Consider the following 14,895-nt stretch of genomic DNA (forward strand, 5'->3'; position numbering starts at 1 on the left):
CATTGTGGGCTCAATCGAGCTAATTAGTAAGTATTTACACAGAAATCTTCATTAGGTTATTTCTAATTAGTCCTGCTCCTTTCTAGAACAATTATTTTCTCTCCAGATCCCTTCAATGATTTCAATGATTTAACAATTCACCCAACACTTTTTTTACTTATTTCTCTATGTTTACACATCTAGTTTCTTGATCTCCCAGTTTAAGGTGTCAAGACCCGACTAGGCTCCCATGCTGATAGGGCAGGGCCTGCTTGGGATTCTCTCTCCCCCTCTCACTCTGCCTCTCCCCAACTCGCACGCTTTCTCTCTAAATAAATAAATAAATAAATATTTTAAATCGATAAATATCTAATTTGTTTATTTCTCACAGGCCATGATATTCAAAACTACTACCATTCTGGTTATCCTCCTTTGGAAGCATGCTCCTGTATCACCATCTCTCTTTACTGTGGTTACAAGTTCTGAAACTACTTTCAAGTAGGCCAACAGTCTAAAGACTTCATATCCATTACTTCGCAATTCCTCTACAAATGAGTTCATTCTACGAACTATGCAACATTGTATCTTTAAATTACTGAGAAGAAAAATGTTGATATACCCAGTTCACTCCACTTAAGCTTGCAATTTTGCCACAATTCTGTTTTGTATCATGAAACAAATAGGACTTAAAACATAAAATTTTTTTAAATAAAAATTTAAAATTTAAATTTAAAATTTAAAATAAATTTTGTCAAAGTATTAACAAAACCATAAATTATTCAAGGTAGAATGGAATTCAGAACCATTTAACAAAAGCGACACAATTTACAGATGAGGAAATTGATGTAAGATTGTTCGTGGCACAGATAGGACCAGAAATCCTAATAAAAGACCAGTCTCCAAGTAAATGGGACTAAAACTGAGTTTAAAATTTATACTTTACATTTTAACTTCCTGGACCCCTTTCTTATCTTAAAGGGAAAATGCATGCCTCTTTTCACTGTGGAAGGCAATACCTCCCACCATCATGGATTTTTACTCCATCAATTTTTTAATAAAATCCTTAATACCTTTGTAAAATATTGCACCAACGTATCTTCAATATTAGACATAAGGGTATTATTCTCTCAAAGAGAGCACTACTAGTATTTTAGGAGACAATCTTTTTTTTAATGTTTATTTTTCGGGGAGACAGAGACAGCAAGTGAGCGAGCGTGGGGGAGGGGCAGAGAGAGAGGGAGACACAGAATCTGAAGCAGATTCCAGGCTCTGAGCAATCAGCACAGAGCCTGACGCAGGGCGCGAACCCACGAACCAGGACATGAGCCAAAGTCTGATGCTTAACCGACTGAGCCACCCAGGCGCCCCTAGGAGGGACAATCTTTCACTGTTTATGCTGTGAATGACATTCAGTATCCCTGGTTTCCAAGGCACCAAATGCCATTACCCCTCCCCTCAGATATCGACAATAAAAATGCACACTCTGACCTCCCATCTGTCAATGCCAAGAATGAGAATTACTATTTTTATGCAAAAGGTAAATATTACTATGCAAAAATTACCTGAAGCACCGGTTTTAATTGTTGTTTTTCCTTTTTTGCCTTCCTGTTGGTCTTTCAGAGTTTCATAAACTATCTGGATAACTGGAATACTGAAAGCCTATCAAAGAAACAATTGTTCTCTACATTAGTATTCAGATATTAATGACAGTTTGACAACAGACATTACAGAAGCTATGCATGCACATTCAATAATTACATATTCCAGACTGCTACTCTAATTTCATTTGTCCAAACCCAAAACATGAGCAAGGTAATAAGAGAGTTGATTAAATGAAGGCAATAGGAGACAGCTGATAGCCCAAAACAATACACAAAGGGGACCTGCATAATGAGCCTAAACTAAAGCAGGAAACTACTTTCCAGGCTGACACACTACTTCTCTGGTCCAGGCCAACAGGAGAGCAACCCCTACTGTCAGCCTGTTTATTATAGAGCCATTGCACTAAAATTCAGGAATAAGTATAAATACAGAAGATACTACAACTCTTTATACAAGACCAGTTTAAAACTGTACTATTCTTAAAGGTACACTCTTGTAGATCCTATTTCAGAATTAGGGGCCAACAAGAATATCACCCTCGGTGGCAACCAATTCCTTACATTTTTTTAAGTGTTTATTCATTTCTGAGAGACAGCGTGAGCATGGGGGAGGGGCACAGAGAGGGAGACAGCATCCCAAGCAGGCCGGAACTCATGACTTGAGCCAAAGTCGCAGGCCCAACCAACTGAGCCACCCAGGTGCCCCTCAATTCCTTACATTTTGGAAAAGGTTGTTTTATTAAATACTTCAAAGCAGAAACTACTGTTCAAACTTACTTTAAAAATTAACTCTTACAGGGGCGCCTGGGTGGCTCAGTCTTGATTTCGGCTCAGGTCATTATCTCACAGTCCTGAGAGCCACATGGAGTATGGAGCCTGCTTAAGATTCTCTCTCCCTCTCTCTCTGCCCCTCCCCTGCTCTTGTGCATGTGAGCTCGCACTCTCTCTCTCAAAATAAATAAATAAACTTAAAAAAAAATAACTCTTACAAAGTAAATCAATTTAAGTTCATTACTTACACCAGTTTTTCCACTTCCTGTTTCTGCAGCCTAAACGGAAAAAAAAGTTGATTTTATCATTTAAGTTGCCAATTAGAAAAGCCAAATTAACATGATACTACGTAGAAATCTTTAAGACTTGACTAGCTACCTTTATTGTCACAGTGCCTCCAGATGACTCAGGCTTCTGCAGTCAACTCTATTGCCAATCTTGTCACTTCTCTCCCATCGCTCAAGAATCTGCTCTCCCGTTCTTTTCCCACTGCTACCATTCAAATCCAAGCCCTCATCATTCTAACCTAGATCATTACAGAAGTATCCTACCAGTATCTAAACTCTGAGCTATACTACAAGCTGCTACCAAATCAGTCTTCATAAACGCGGTTACAACTATGTAACACATCCCCATTTAAAAATGTCCAATGAGCCCCACTGCCAACAAATATCAATTCTTTAACATGATACTTGAGGAAGAGCCCAAGTAATTTGACCCACTATGTACTTCCCATCTTACCCCAAGTTACACACCCCACCCCCAACACACACATTTTATGCTACCATCTAATTGAATTACTCAGGGGTCAACTCCTGCATCCTCCTGCTCGCTGCTTTTGTTGATACGCTCTCTACATATCAGGTTTTCTCTTTCAGCTTTCCTTTGTCCAAAATCTACTTACCCCAAGTAGAGCCTCTTGTACAACACTTACCTGTGTACCTGTCTTACTGTGCCACAGGCTTTCAGCTTCTCAAGAGTAAAGAGCATATCTAATCCACCTTTGTGTTCCCTACAACTTCTACCTCAGTACTTTGAATACGGTATGAATAAAAGTAATTTGGTGAAAGTATCATTTTCAAGCCTGGGGAGCTCTTAAAGTGGTCACAAACAGTCCCAGAACTGTGTGTCCTCAACCCAGAAAGACCTCACCAAATGTAAACATACCATAAGTACATCACCGCCTCCTAGGATCAGTGGAATAGATTCAGCCTGGATATCAGTTGGGAGACTGAAAGAATCACATTTCGAAGAATTTTCGTGAGTAAAAAAGCTAAATAAGTCATGCTAAACTATAAATCTAAAAGAGAATTTTATTTGGTAAACAGTACCCATCTTTTCCAACTAAAAATATATCAGAGTATAAAAGGGAAGCTTTCTAGAGAATAAGAGAATCCTAAGAAAAACTGAATTTTACTTACCAACTAGACTCCAAAATTTTTGATAGAATCTCTAGCAACTCCTTAAATTACTGAACATTGTTGTCACAGGTGCATTTAAGTTTTATGTACTTACAGCCAATCCATCTCCTCCACAGCTTGAGCAATCTCGGGCATGACACCCATCTCTGAAAACAAAAATGAATTGTAAGAAGTTGAGCACACTAAATTGAAATCACACCGCTCTTAAAAGGACTGTTCAGAGAACAGGGAAAAGGCTTTGAAGCACAGCTGTTCTTCAGCACCTCCTGCGTACGGCACCATTAAAAGAGTATAGTTTTGGAGAAAGACTTGAGTTCACGAATAAACTCTCACTTACTAGCGATGTGACCTTGGCAAGCTCTACAGCTTGCAAAGCTATACACCTACTTTCTCCACATAAAATCAGACTGACAGCTTCTGTGTTGTAGAGCTATAGAAGATTATAGATGAAAATATGTGATACATGGTCGTCACTCGATACACAGTAGCCACCAGTCCTTCCTTCCTAGGGCTAGTGAAGAAAAATCTACCAGACTTGGCGAGAAGGTTCTATCTTGACCAACATCTTGGTTGTTTCATCTAGAAATAACGTGGAAGTTATGCACCTTCACTATTTGAGAACCATGTGATTAGCCTCAGCGACCTGAGAAAAGTGAACGGACAAGTGGAGAGAGAGGCCCACGCTTATTGGCAGCCGGGATCAAACTCCGACTAACTGAAAAGGGAGGGGCCAGTTGTGAAAAGTTGGATACTTAGAAATCACAGCTGAAGAACTACTGTTCTTAATTTTTCTCATATTTGAATAATTCACTTTGAAGCCAGTCCTAAATGAATAGATTGGGTTATTTCTGATTGAATTTTGTCATTTCTCAAATGAACTGTAGCAGCTGGCACACATGGAGTAGTTAGTTGGATTGTGTAAACCTCCCTTCCAAATAAGTGATTTTTAAGTCTCCATTTACAAAAACGCAGCTTTTATTACTATTACAAAAACATATATTCTTATGAAAAATTTAATAATACTCAAACATTCCTAAACCCCAGGGATAACCAATTTGGCTTTTTTTTTTTTTAAGGGAACTTTTTTATTTCTTATAATTGTGAAATGGCATAAATCTATAAGTTGAATATATCCAATGCGAAAACTGCTTTTTCTTTGCATTAGGTGAGAAGAATCACCCTAGCAAGTAACACAACAAAACAGGTGGAACACTAAAATTTTAGTACATAGTAAACTAGTTCATATAAGTACTAATGACATGGGAAAGTATGAAAATCGTTTCCAAAAAAGGTTCTCCTACCTCTAAATCTCCCCAGGAAAATCCACAAATCAAAAAAGTAATCAAGATCTAAAGCTGTATATCCAAGCAGAGCTTTCTAAGAATTGTTCCCATTAGGGTCTAGCTGTATTCTCTCTAAAATGCAAACTGCTAGAAAAAAGGAGACAGTCTTAAATACGCTGCACTGAGTATACTGCAAGCTGAGGCTGCCGGTGAAATTGTTACACAAGTAGTAACCAGAGACTGCTTTCAGCAAGTTCCAAACTTTTTTTTTTTTTTTTTTTTTTTTTTTAGCTTATCTACTTTTTGAGAGAGAGAGAGAGCAAGAGGGAGCAGGGGAGGAGCAGAGGGAGCGAGGGGGACAATCCCAAGCAGGCTCCACACAGTCAGCGCAGAGCAGGATAAGGAGGCTCAAACTCATCAACCCTGAGATCATGACCTGGGCCGGGTAACCCCGGACAACTTCTTGTTTCATTCTCATCATGTTCTCTGCATGTTTGCTTTGAAACCATGTTTTCTATAAATATAACACTTAAGTATTTAAGGGAAAAATAGGAATATTCATGTTCTGTAATCCTACTTGTCTTTATTTCATATCACACACTCTTCTAGTCCTTCACCCTAACATTACTGAAATTTGCGCATGACTCCCAAAGAAGTGAACCTAATAAAATGACAACCTGAAACTGCTCTGCGCACCTTGGCTCTAACATCTTGTTCTAGGAGAGTTGGGCGAAGAAAAATAGCTACCAGTCTAAGTACATTTCCCCTTGCCTCCTATTATAAGATGCAACTAGGGGCGCCTGGGTGGCTCAGTCGGTTAAACGTCCTACTTCGGCTCAGGTCACAATCTCAGGGTCCGTGAGTTCGAGCCCCGCGTCGGCTCTGGGCTGATGGCTCAGAGCCTGGAGCCTGCTTCCGATTCTGTGTCTCCCTCTCTCTCTGCCCCTCCCCCGTTCATGCTCTGTCTCTCTCTGTCTCAAAAATAAATAAACGTTAAAAAAAATAAAAATAAAAAAAAATAAGATGCAACTAAAACAAATCAGAAATCGCGTCTCGTGACTAAAGGCGAGGAATTCCTAATCTTCTTGTAGGTGTAAGCCCAAGAAAGTACAGTACTGTGTTATATCTGAAGTCATCTTCATAGGTTAAGTGCATTAAAAGACAGTAGGCCTCACTTGATACGTATATGGCTACATAAATTCGCCACCTTTCGTACACATAAGGCTTATGGCAGCTTCGTAAAACTGGATGTAAAAAGGAGGACAGAGAAGACGGGAAAACGACAACTTTGGGGTTAGATCAGCCACCTCAAATCACTGTTTGGAATAAAGGAGGGCATCGTACGCGAACTAAGAGCAAATGAGTTTCCAAAACGTATGCTGGGCTGGTGTGTCTGCGAATATGCTTCAACATAGAACGTTTATGTTGCTACATCAGCGTTTGGCAACAAATAATGATCAGAGGTGTGCCTGCGACTTTTCGTTTTAGGAAGGCCTGAAAAGACTGGACAAGAGGCAGGACGGGCATTTCCGACTGACCCTTCCCCACGCCCCGCTGCTTCTCGGCCTAGCCAGGCCCGGAACCGGCGCGGGCAGAAGAGGGCTCCCGAGCGCCACTGCCACGTACGACAGGCCGGAGGCCTAGCGCTACGCCGCCGCGTCGTTTTCGCTGCCGCGGGTGCCCGGGCAGGCCGGCCGACGGCGGGGGAGAAAGGCGAGAGGGTGCAGGGGGAGGCCCGGCGGGCAGCACCTGCAGAGAAAGGCACTCGCCAACACCGAGGCGGAGGCCGCCACTGGTCCCCCCGCAGTTCGGGGACCGCTGCGGACAGCTCCCTCCCGGAGCGCGCCGCACTTGTCCCCACCGCCCCCATCGCCCCCACCGCCCCAATGGCTTCCCGCCCGCTTGCCGGCGCAGCGGCGTGGATGGAGCCGCCTGCACCAGCCCCCGCTCCAAAGACGCACCAGAAAAGGCCGCCATCTTCGCCCCGTCCCGCGCGACTCCGCTCGCTCTCCCTCCCTCCGCACCGACACGCTTCGCCTTGGCAGCGCGCGCTTCCGGCCCTCGGCCTGCAGCTTTCCCAGTCCGGGTAGGACCTCAGGCCGGGGAGAACGGTTCCGGCCGAAAGGAAGGCCCGGCCTAGAGCCCGCAGCGCGTTGACCAGGTTCAGCCGGACCTCGCCTTGCGTAGGTAGCCAGGACCCGTCGTCATTAGCCGCGCTAATAGTTATCTGTTGTTTAGAGCGTGCCATGTGTCATCAGGACCACTTTTCCACATGTGAGGAAGCAGACGTTATGTGATGAAGGTCACATAATGGTCCTGGATGATCAGGGGGTAAGACGTTGCCCTCTCTGCTGCTTCACTCAGCACCCCGACTTCTGAAAAAGCAGGGCCTTGTGGTGTGTGAACGATGGGAAGGATGCACTGCGCTCATTGCCCGCAAAACCTATACCAGTGAGGGTCTGCACCCAGTAGGCATTCACGTAATACTTTTGATTTAGGTTTCCCAACGTCCATTTTGTTGTTTGATGTAGTACTGATATCGAGTTTATTTGACTTCCATACAGTTTTGACTCCTTTCTCTTTGCAGAGAGATGGGAAAGGTAGATCAACGTTTAATCCTCCCTCTACGCACAGAAAGTATCAGTATCTTCGATGAGGACACAGAGATTCAGGGAAGTTAAGTAACTCATGTAAAGCCACCTGCAGCTACTAAACGGCAGCGGGGGATCTGAGCCACATCTGCTTAACTCCAGGGTGCATGCTGGACCATCTTGAGCTGATCACAGAACGACCTGGAGAAAAGGAAACCCCTCAGGCAAGACGTATGGGTGGAGTTAGACGTCCAGCTTCGGGATCCCTACTTCCTTGAGTAACCTGTGTAACCTTAGCAAGTCTGGGCTTCAGTTTACTCATCGGTAAACTATCCATGAATAATTGTCCCTGTCTTATAGGATTGTTGGGAGAATTAAGTAGGTAAAGCATAGCACATGTAACAATATATAAGTGTTAGCTCTATTACTGTTACATGTAACGGGATTCTCTTGAAGCTCCAACGGCCAGGGACAATACATTCAGGCCTGCAGCTTCACACCTCCAGGGGGCATCATTTCCCTTATATTCTATGTTGTCATACGTTTTATATACATTTCTACAAATGATACCCCTGAGAGTTATGCAGTGTGGCAATTCTGAATAGGTGCCACATTCCAAAGACAGACAGAAGTTCCCGTATCATGCAGCATTTGCAAAAGGGAAATCTGAAATCTGCTTTTTGGTCCTTTAGCCATTCCCTACCTAATATGTATGAGAGGATTGAAGGTATAAGAAAAAAGGTCTCTCTGAAGAGAACCGTTGACACCCTATGGCATTTTTCCTCTCTCAAGAGTGAAAGTATTTTTCCGGGCACTACTCAGAGACCTTTTCATCTCTGGGGTTTGGGAAGCATAAGGCATGCTGTGAGAAGATGTGGCAGGAAAGGACAAAGTGGAAGACCAGACTGCTGAGGGAGCGGGCCACATTTCTAACACCTGAGGCAGAAACATAAGATTTTTCTCCCAAGGGCTAACCGGACCTCTGGGAACAGACTTGAAGCTATCTTTAAAGGCAATGTGCTCAAGAGAGCTGCCTGGAGAAGCTAAAACACACAGCAGAGGGACTCCCAAAGAACCCTGTTGTACATGCCTTCTAACCAGAGGAGAGAGATCACCTGCCTTATGTGACTGAGACCTGGAAGGTACCAGCAAAAGAATCTCCAAAACACCTGCAGAAAGTACCCCCTTAGAGGAAAAAAATCAGAGAGCACCAGAACCAGATCACTATGACACCAGCCGGATGGAGGTAGGTACCTTCCCCACCACACATGACTTTACCTCTCACCAGACACCAGAAACAACAGCTAATGGGAGAGGGGAGAGCAGAGACTGACCACACTCCACCCTATGGCCAACCCGGGGAGGAAGGAAGCTATAATTTTGGTCAAAGTTGTGAATTTTGATCATGACACTGGACTTGATAGTTAACATTTTTTAATGTTTATTTATTTTTGAGGGGGGGGGAGGGGCAGAGAGAGAGGGAGACACCGAATCCGAAGCAGGCTCCAGGCTCTGAGCTGTCAGCACAGAGCCCGACACGGGGCTCAGACTCACAAACCGTGAGATCATGACCTGAGCAGAAGTCAGAATGCTTGACCGACTGAGCCACCCAGGCGCCCCTGGCCTTGATAGTTTAACTACAGAAATGAGGCTATAATTGTGATGAAAGTAACCAGACAACTTTTCATTATTTGAGAGTAACCAGAAAAGCTTTAGAAGATGCCAGAGGCATCTACCTAGGTCAGGAAAAGAAATAGCCCATGGAGAGGGTTTTAAGGTGATGAATGATGTTTTCTCCTTATGCCTTATCAAGTTTATCTCATTTAATATACAATTTTAATAAATATCATGCGTGTGTGTGTGTGTGTGTGTGTGTGTGTTTGCGTGTGGTAATACCCTCAATAATGTGAGTTAGGATAAAATGTGATTGGCTACCCACCTTGGCAGGTAAGGACAAGGCCAGGCAAAGAAGTGGCAGGCAATTCCTTCACTAAACCAAGAAATAGAAGATGGGTGCTCCCAGTCCAGCATCCTGCTGGTCTACCCTTCCCAGAACAATCTGATAAAATGGAGGCCTACTATTAGGAAACAGTGCTAGAATCCCGGCCTACTTCCAGAAATCCAGCTACCAGGAGATAATTAGGCGGGAGGACAGCCACCACTAGGTGGCCCCAAACTGCCGCTGAGCCTAGTAAAGTTTGCACTGGATGTAAAACTACCAGCTGGGACTGCCCCCCACCCCCTGGGGATTTATTTCTGTAACCTTTCATAGAACCCCACATTCTATGTACTTGGGTATTATGTAACATGACCCTGCTAATCATGTTATGGTGGAATGTTACTACATTACCCATGCACCCAGAAAGATTGTGCTGTGTGTTTTCAAGTAAGCTATTCTTCTCCACGGGAAAACACGTGGTTGATTTTGCAAGTAAGACAGACATGAGAAATAATGTCTTTCACATAGCCAGGACAGCATAAAGAGCAGGGGCCCAGGGAAGGACTCTGTAGACTGGCCACCCAAAGGCCATACGCTGTCCTCTTCCTCCTTCCCTTTCTGTGTTATACAGACTGGGAAAAACAAAACAAAACAATCACTTTGCAGACTCCTTTGTAGAGAGAGAGATCCATGAGCCCCAGTTCCGCCTGGAAAGGTGTAAGTGGAAACCCCACGTAAGGACTCTTTTTTTTTCAACGTTTTTTATTTATTTTTTTGGGACAGAGAGAGACAGAGCATGAACGGGGGAGGGGCAGAGAGAGAGGGAGACACAGAATCAGAAACAGGCTCCAGGCTCTGAGCCATCAGCCCAGAGCCTGACGCGGGGCTTGAACTCACGGACCGCGAGATCATGACCTGGCTGAAGTCGGACGCTTAACCGACTGCGCCACCCAGGCGCCCCGTAAGGACTCTTTAAAACAGAATATCCGGACTGGCATGTGACCTTCTTCCTCCTGGCACGTGGACACGGGACTTGTACAGGCGGCCATGCGTCATGAAGATGGAAGCTTCGTGCTATGGCTATTGAAACACGAAACGGGAGAAGACTGGATCCTTGGTGACAATGTAATACAAGTTGCCAGCCCAGATCTGTCTACCCCTAGACCTCTCGTGGTTTGAGAATGCCTTATGTGGTTAAGCCACTGATAATTCTCTCTGGTTTGCAGCCCAACACATTCCTAACTGGTGCAGAGAAGAACGGAGATGAAGCATTCATCGGGATGGATTTCGTGTAATGAAACCTTCAGAAATTTTTTTCAAGTGATCTAGAATACAGCGATAAGCAACCAACATTGACTCTAAGAAGGAGGAGACATTTTGGCCTGGATCGTGAAGGCACCATCGAAAACAATGTTTGAATGTATGGTCATTTCCTTACAACCAAAAATAAGAATGAAATGTGTCGTGCATGGTGGAGGAAGCAACCCTGAAACCAGGCTAGGAAATAGAAGTCAAATCAGATAGTTTACTTTGTCCTTTCATTGGCACCCATCCCCCTCCCAGACTCCATTCTGGCTCTTGATAAAGATAAATCAAGCTGCCTAGTTCTTAAGGATCCAGCCTCCAAGAAGAAGGAAGCAGTAAGGGAAAGAAGTTGTTTTAATGTAAAAGAAGTTGATCAGATAAGGTGATAAATTCACTATATAAACCCAAGTCCTTCCTCATATGATACAAACCCACCCATCATTCCACACAAGAAACCACAAGCTTCTGCCTCTTCAAATGCTACCCAGGGAGTTTGCCTTCACATCCCCACGGAGAGGGGAGGACTCTAGAGTACTTGGCTCTGGATCCTGAATCCCACTCTCAGTAAACCTGATGTGACCAACCTTCACCAGGAAGCTCCCTTTCCTCTGATACAGCTCATAGTTGTTAAGGCTCCCGCATCCACTCTCCTTAGGATGCCACACACCAAACCCTCCATGCCCAGCCTCCTGCTTACTTCTCGCTTATTACCTGGGGTCATTTCACCCTCTAGCGTATTAAATTATGTAGGATTCCTTGCATACACCAGATTGCCTCTTACCGCTGTTTATTTTCTTATGTTGTTTCCTCTCCTTAGAAGAGCCTTTCCTTTTAAGTTTCAGTTATCTGTTGCTGTGTAACATCCACTCCAAAACTCATACAACAACCAGTTTATTTGCTCATGATTCTGTGAGTCAGGAGTTGGGGCAAGGCTTAGCTGGCTGGTCCTTCTGCTCCAATGGCACGACCTGCGGTCATTCACTCGCATGCCATCAGCTAGAGTCTGGCTGGGCTAGAAGTTCTGAGAAGACTTCACAGCTATATGTGAGGCCACAGTGCTCCTATACATGGACTCTCCACAGGCCAGCTTGGATCTTCTCACAGCAAAGTTAGTCCCAGGGAAGAAAGACTTCTCAGGTGCCAGTGGGGTTCCCAGAGGATGTGTTCTAAAAATAGAAAGCAGATGTTGCATATTTCGTAAATCGGCCTGGGAAATAGTAAATGTCACTGTTGTCAAATTCTATTGGTCAACACAAATCACATGACCAACCTAGACTCATAAAAAGGGGAAATAAGCCCCTTCTTTTGATGCAGTAATTGGCAAAGAGTTTGAGGACATCAGTGGCATAACCACACCTATCTTCCTGGCACACTCCTGGTTATTACGGAGACTTAGCTAAGCTAGCACCTAGCCGCAAATCCTGTTTAACACCAATCCCTAGCTAGCAAATACTGCTAGTTTGCCCTGAGGTTTATTTCTTTTTTTTTTCTTAAATTTCTGACTCTTAGGTGGACATCTGGCTGCCCAGAATAAGGACTTCCCAGCCTCCCTGGGACTGGCCTGTGTTCTGGCCAATGGCATATACGCAAAAGCATCCTTCAGGGAGGTGGTAGATCCTTCTTCCTCCTCCTCGTTCCTGTTGGCTGGCCTGGAGTTTGAGCAGCCATACTGAACCACGAAAAGAGAGCCATATACAAAGTATGGCAGAACAAAAGGAGAGAAGTAGCTTGGGTTCCTTGTGAGGAGCACCAGACTAGCCAAAACTGTGACTCTAGATTTCTTACACGGGGGAGAAATAAACATCTATCTTGTTTGTTTTGGGTTCTTTGTCCCACACAGCCAAATCTAATCCCAATTTATATATCCCCGTTAGGTATCTCTTGCTGCAAACCAAGTTGCCCCACAATCTAGTGACTTAAACCAGTAAACATTTATTGTCACTCACAGTTTCTGTGGGACGGGACTTCAGGAGCAGCACGGCTGAGTACTTCCACTGGGAGTCATTCAGGCTGTTGAAGTCGGTCTGCTGGCTGGGACTGCCGTCATCTGGGGCTAGGGAGGGAGGCTCAGCTTATAAAGGTGGCCTGCTGTCATGACTGTGTGGCAGTTAGCAGGAGGCTTCTGTTCTTCTCCACATAGACCTCTTCCGCAGCTGCTTGAAAGTTCTCATGATATGGCTGCTGGTACCCCGCCAACCCCACTCCCTTGTCACCAGAACAAGTGGTCCTAGAGAAGAAGGCAGAGTGAGTGATACCTTTCATGGGCTAGCCATCAAAACCACACAGTCACTTCTGCAATAGCTTATTGGTCACAAAGGCCTATTCAGTGTAGAAACACACAGAGGTGTGAATACCAGTTAGATAAGGATCATTTGGGGGCCATCTTCGAGGCCAGCTACCACCCCCCGCCCCTTGCTTCCCTAACAGACCTCTGATTTGTTCACGTAGCAGGTGGTAATCCCTCAAAATCAGGAAACAGTATGTTTTTACAGCATCCTCTGGGATAAATCATGTTCCTTCTAGACCAGCCATTGTTGTCATTAAATTTGTTGGCTTAGCTTACCTGGTTTTTCTCAATTTTCCTGACTCAGAAAGCAGTTTGGAGAGAGGGAGGTTCACATTTAAACATCCTCTTTTTTTCCTTCTGAATTTCCTGCAGCTTCTAAGCCAAGCAACAATCATTGAATTTTTATGCTTTTGTCAAAATAAGCTGTCAGAAACTGGTCCAGATCTATTAGAATGCAACATCATTCTCGCTGCCCCAGCATTCACCTTATGGTACAGAGACCAGAGGGGGCCTGGCAAACAGACATAAATCCAGAGATCTATAATTCTCTATCCCCTGAAGAAGTGGCCATAAAGTCCATCACTCCAGATATATGAGGAGAGGGAGACAAAGGACAACCCAGATGAGTTTCAGAGGGACTGTAAAACAGAAAAAGAGATCTCACTAACTGTGTCGGTCTCATTATAAGCAAGCCAGGCAAGGACATGATTTATGGTTGGGTGCTGACTGGCCAGCAGGCATGAATGTTACTCTCTCTCCCACGCCCGCCATCTTGAGTGCTCATCAGCCCCGGTGAGTGATGCCAGTGGCTCTTGGGGAGATAGCGCTGTACTTGGAGCCTGAGCAAGAGAACATGGCCTGGAGGTTGTGGGTGTTTAAGAACAAACTATGCACCAGAAAAATGTTCTGAGTCCAGGTGCCCATAATCTATCTGCTAGGACCCCTGAGTTCCATTACCGACGGAAGAGAGCCATCCTTACATCTGCACACAGGCTTCAGGCTTGCTTTCTTAGCCTCCTTCCTAGTGTCCTCACTTCCGTGTACCTCCTTCCTGTCTCTGGAACTGATCACAGGTTTTCTTGTTAATAAGGTCTGTGATTTTTATTTAAACTTGGCTGAAACAATACAACTTTGTATATTGAAAAAACAAAAAGCAGAGCCAATAAGAAAGATGGCCAAGAGTTCTTCAAAATGCCTGGAGAAAATAATTCTGAATATGGAAATTTATACTACCTGGACATAGGTTCCTATGATGTTACAATAATGGGACTGGGAATTCATGGAGGCTGCTTCAAGCATAGCTCTGAATAGTGATGTTCCAGTTACTTTGGCTGCATAACAAATTACTCCAAAATGTGGTGGCATAAAATATCCATTTATGATGCTCATAGATTTTGTGGGTGAGAAGCCTGTGCAGGGCACAGCAGGAATGACTTACCTCTGTTCTTCAATATCTGTCGACTCAACTGAGAGACTCAAAGAGTAGGTGTTGGGATCACTTGAAGGTTCCTTCACTCACACACCCTAATTGATGCTCTCATGTCACTGATGCCCTGGCTGGGGCTGTTGGCCAGCGGTGGCCTCTCCATGTGGACTTCCTCACAACATAATGGTTCTATTCCAAAGGCAGCATCCCAAGGACCAAGTAATCCTTAATGACCAAGCTTCCAAAGTCGAGCAGTATCCCTTCCTCCCCATTCTGTTAATTGGGGCACTTA

The 14,895-nt window shown here is 44.3% G+C and overlaps 2 protein-coding genes across 3 annotated transcripts in view; one reads left to right on the plus strand and one right to left on the minus strand.

The window, feature by feature from the left end:
* Nucleotides 1-7,239, minus strand: part of DDX1 (DEAD-box helicase 1) — a 36,594-nt gene extending 29,355 nt beyond the window's left edge. Inside the window, exons 1-5 of the mRNA XM_045447681.1 lie at nt 7,017-7,239; nt 3,867-3,918; nt 3,519-3,582; nt 2,600-2,629; nt 1,542-1,638 (exon numbers count right to left, since the gene is read on the minus strand). Of these exons, the coding sequence (XP_045303637.1) occupies nt 1,542-1,638; nt 2,600-2,629; nt 3,519-3,582; nt 3,867-3,918; nt 7,017-7,032 (259 nt within the window). The 5' untranslated portion in view covers nt 7,033-7,239. The remainder of the gene's footprint in view (nt 1-1,541; nt 1,639-2,599; nt 2,630-3,518; nt 3,583-3,866; nt 3,919-7,016) is intronic.
* Nucleotides 7,240-7,277: 38 nt separating this feature from the next.
* Nucleotides 7,278-14,895, plus strand: part of NBAS (NBAS subunit of NRZ tethering complex) — a 360,511-nt gene continuing 352,893 nt past the window's right edge. The window contains exons 1-2 of one of the 2 annotated variants that reach the window (XM_045447679.1): nt 7,278-7,386; nt 8,339-8,892. In XM_045447679.1, the coding sequence (XP_045303635.1) occupies nt 8,887-8,892 (6 nt within the window). In that variant the 5' untranslated portion in view covers nt 7,278-7,386; nt 8,339-8,886. Of the gene's footprint in view, nt 8,893-14,895 lie in introns of both variants that reach the window. The other variant, XM_045447678.1, reaches the window with a different exon arrangement.

Source organism: Leopardus geoffroyi, chromosome A3, assembly GCF_018350155.1.
Source record: "Leopardus geoffroyi isolate Oge1 chromosome A3, O.geoffroyi_Oge1_pat1.0, whole genome shotgun sequence".
Classification (NCBI taxonomy): Eukaryota; Metazoa; Chordata; class Mammalia; order Carnivora; family Felidae; genus Leopardus; species Leopardus geoffroyi.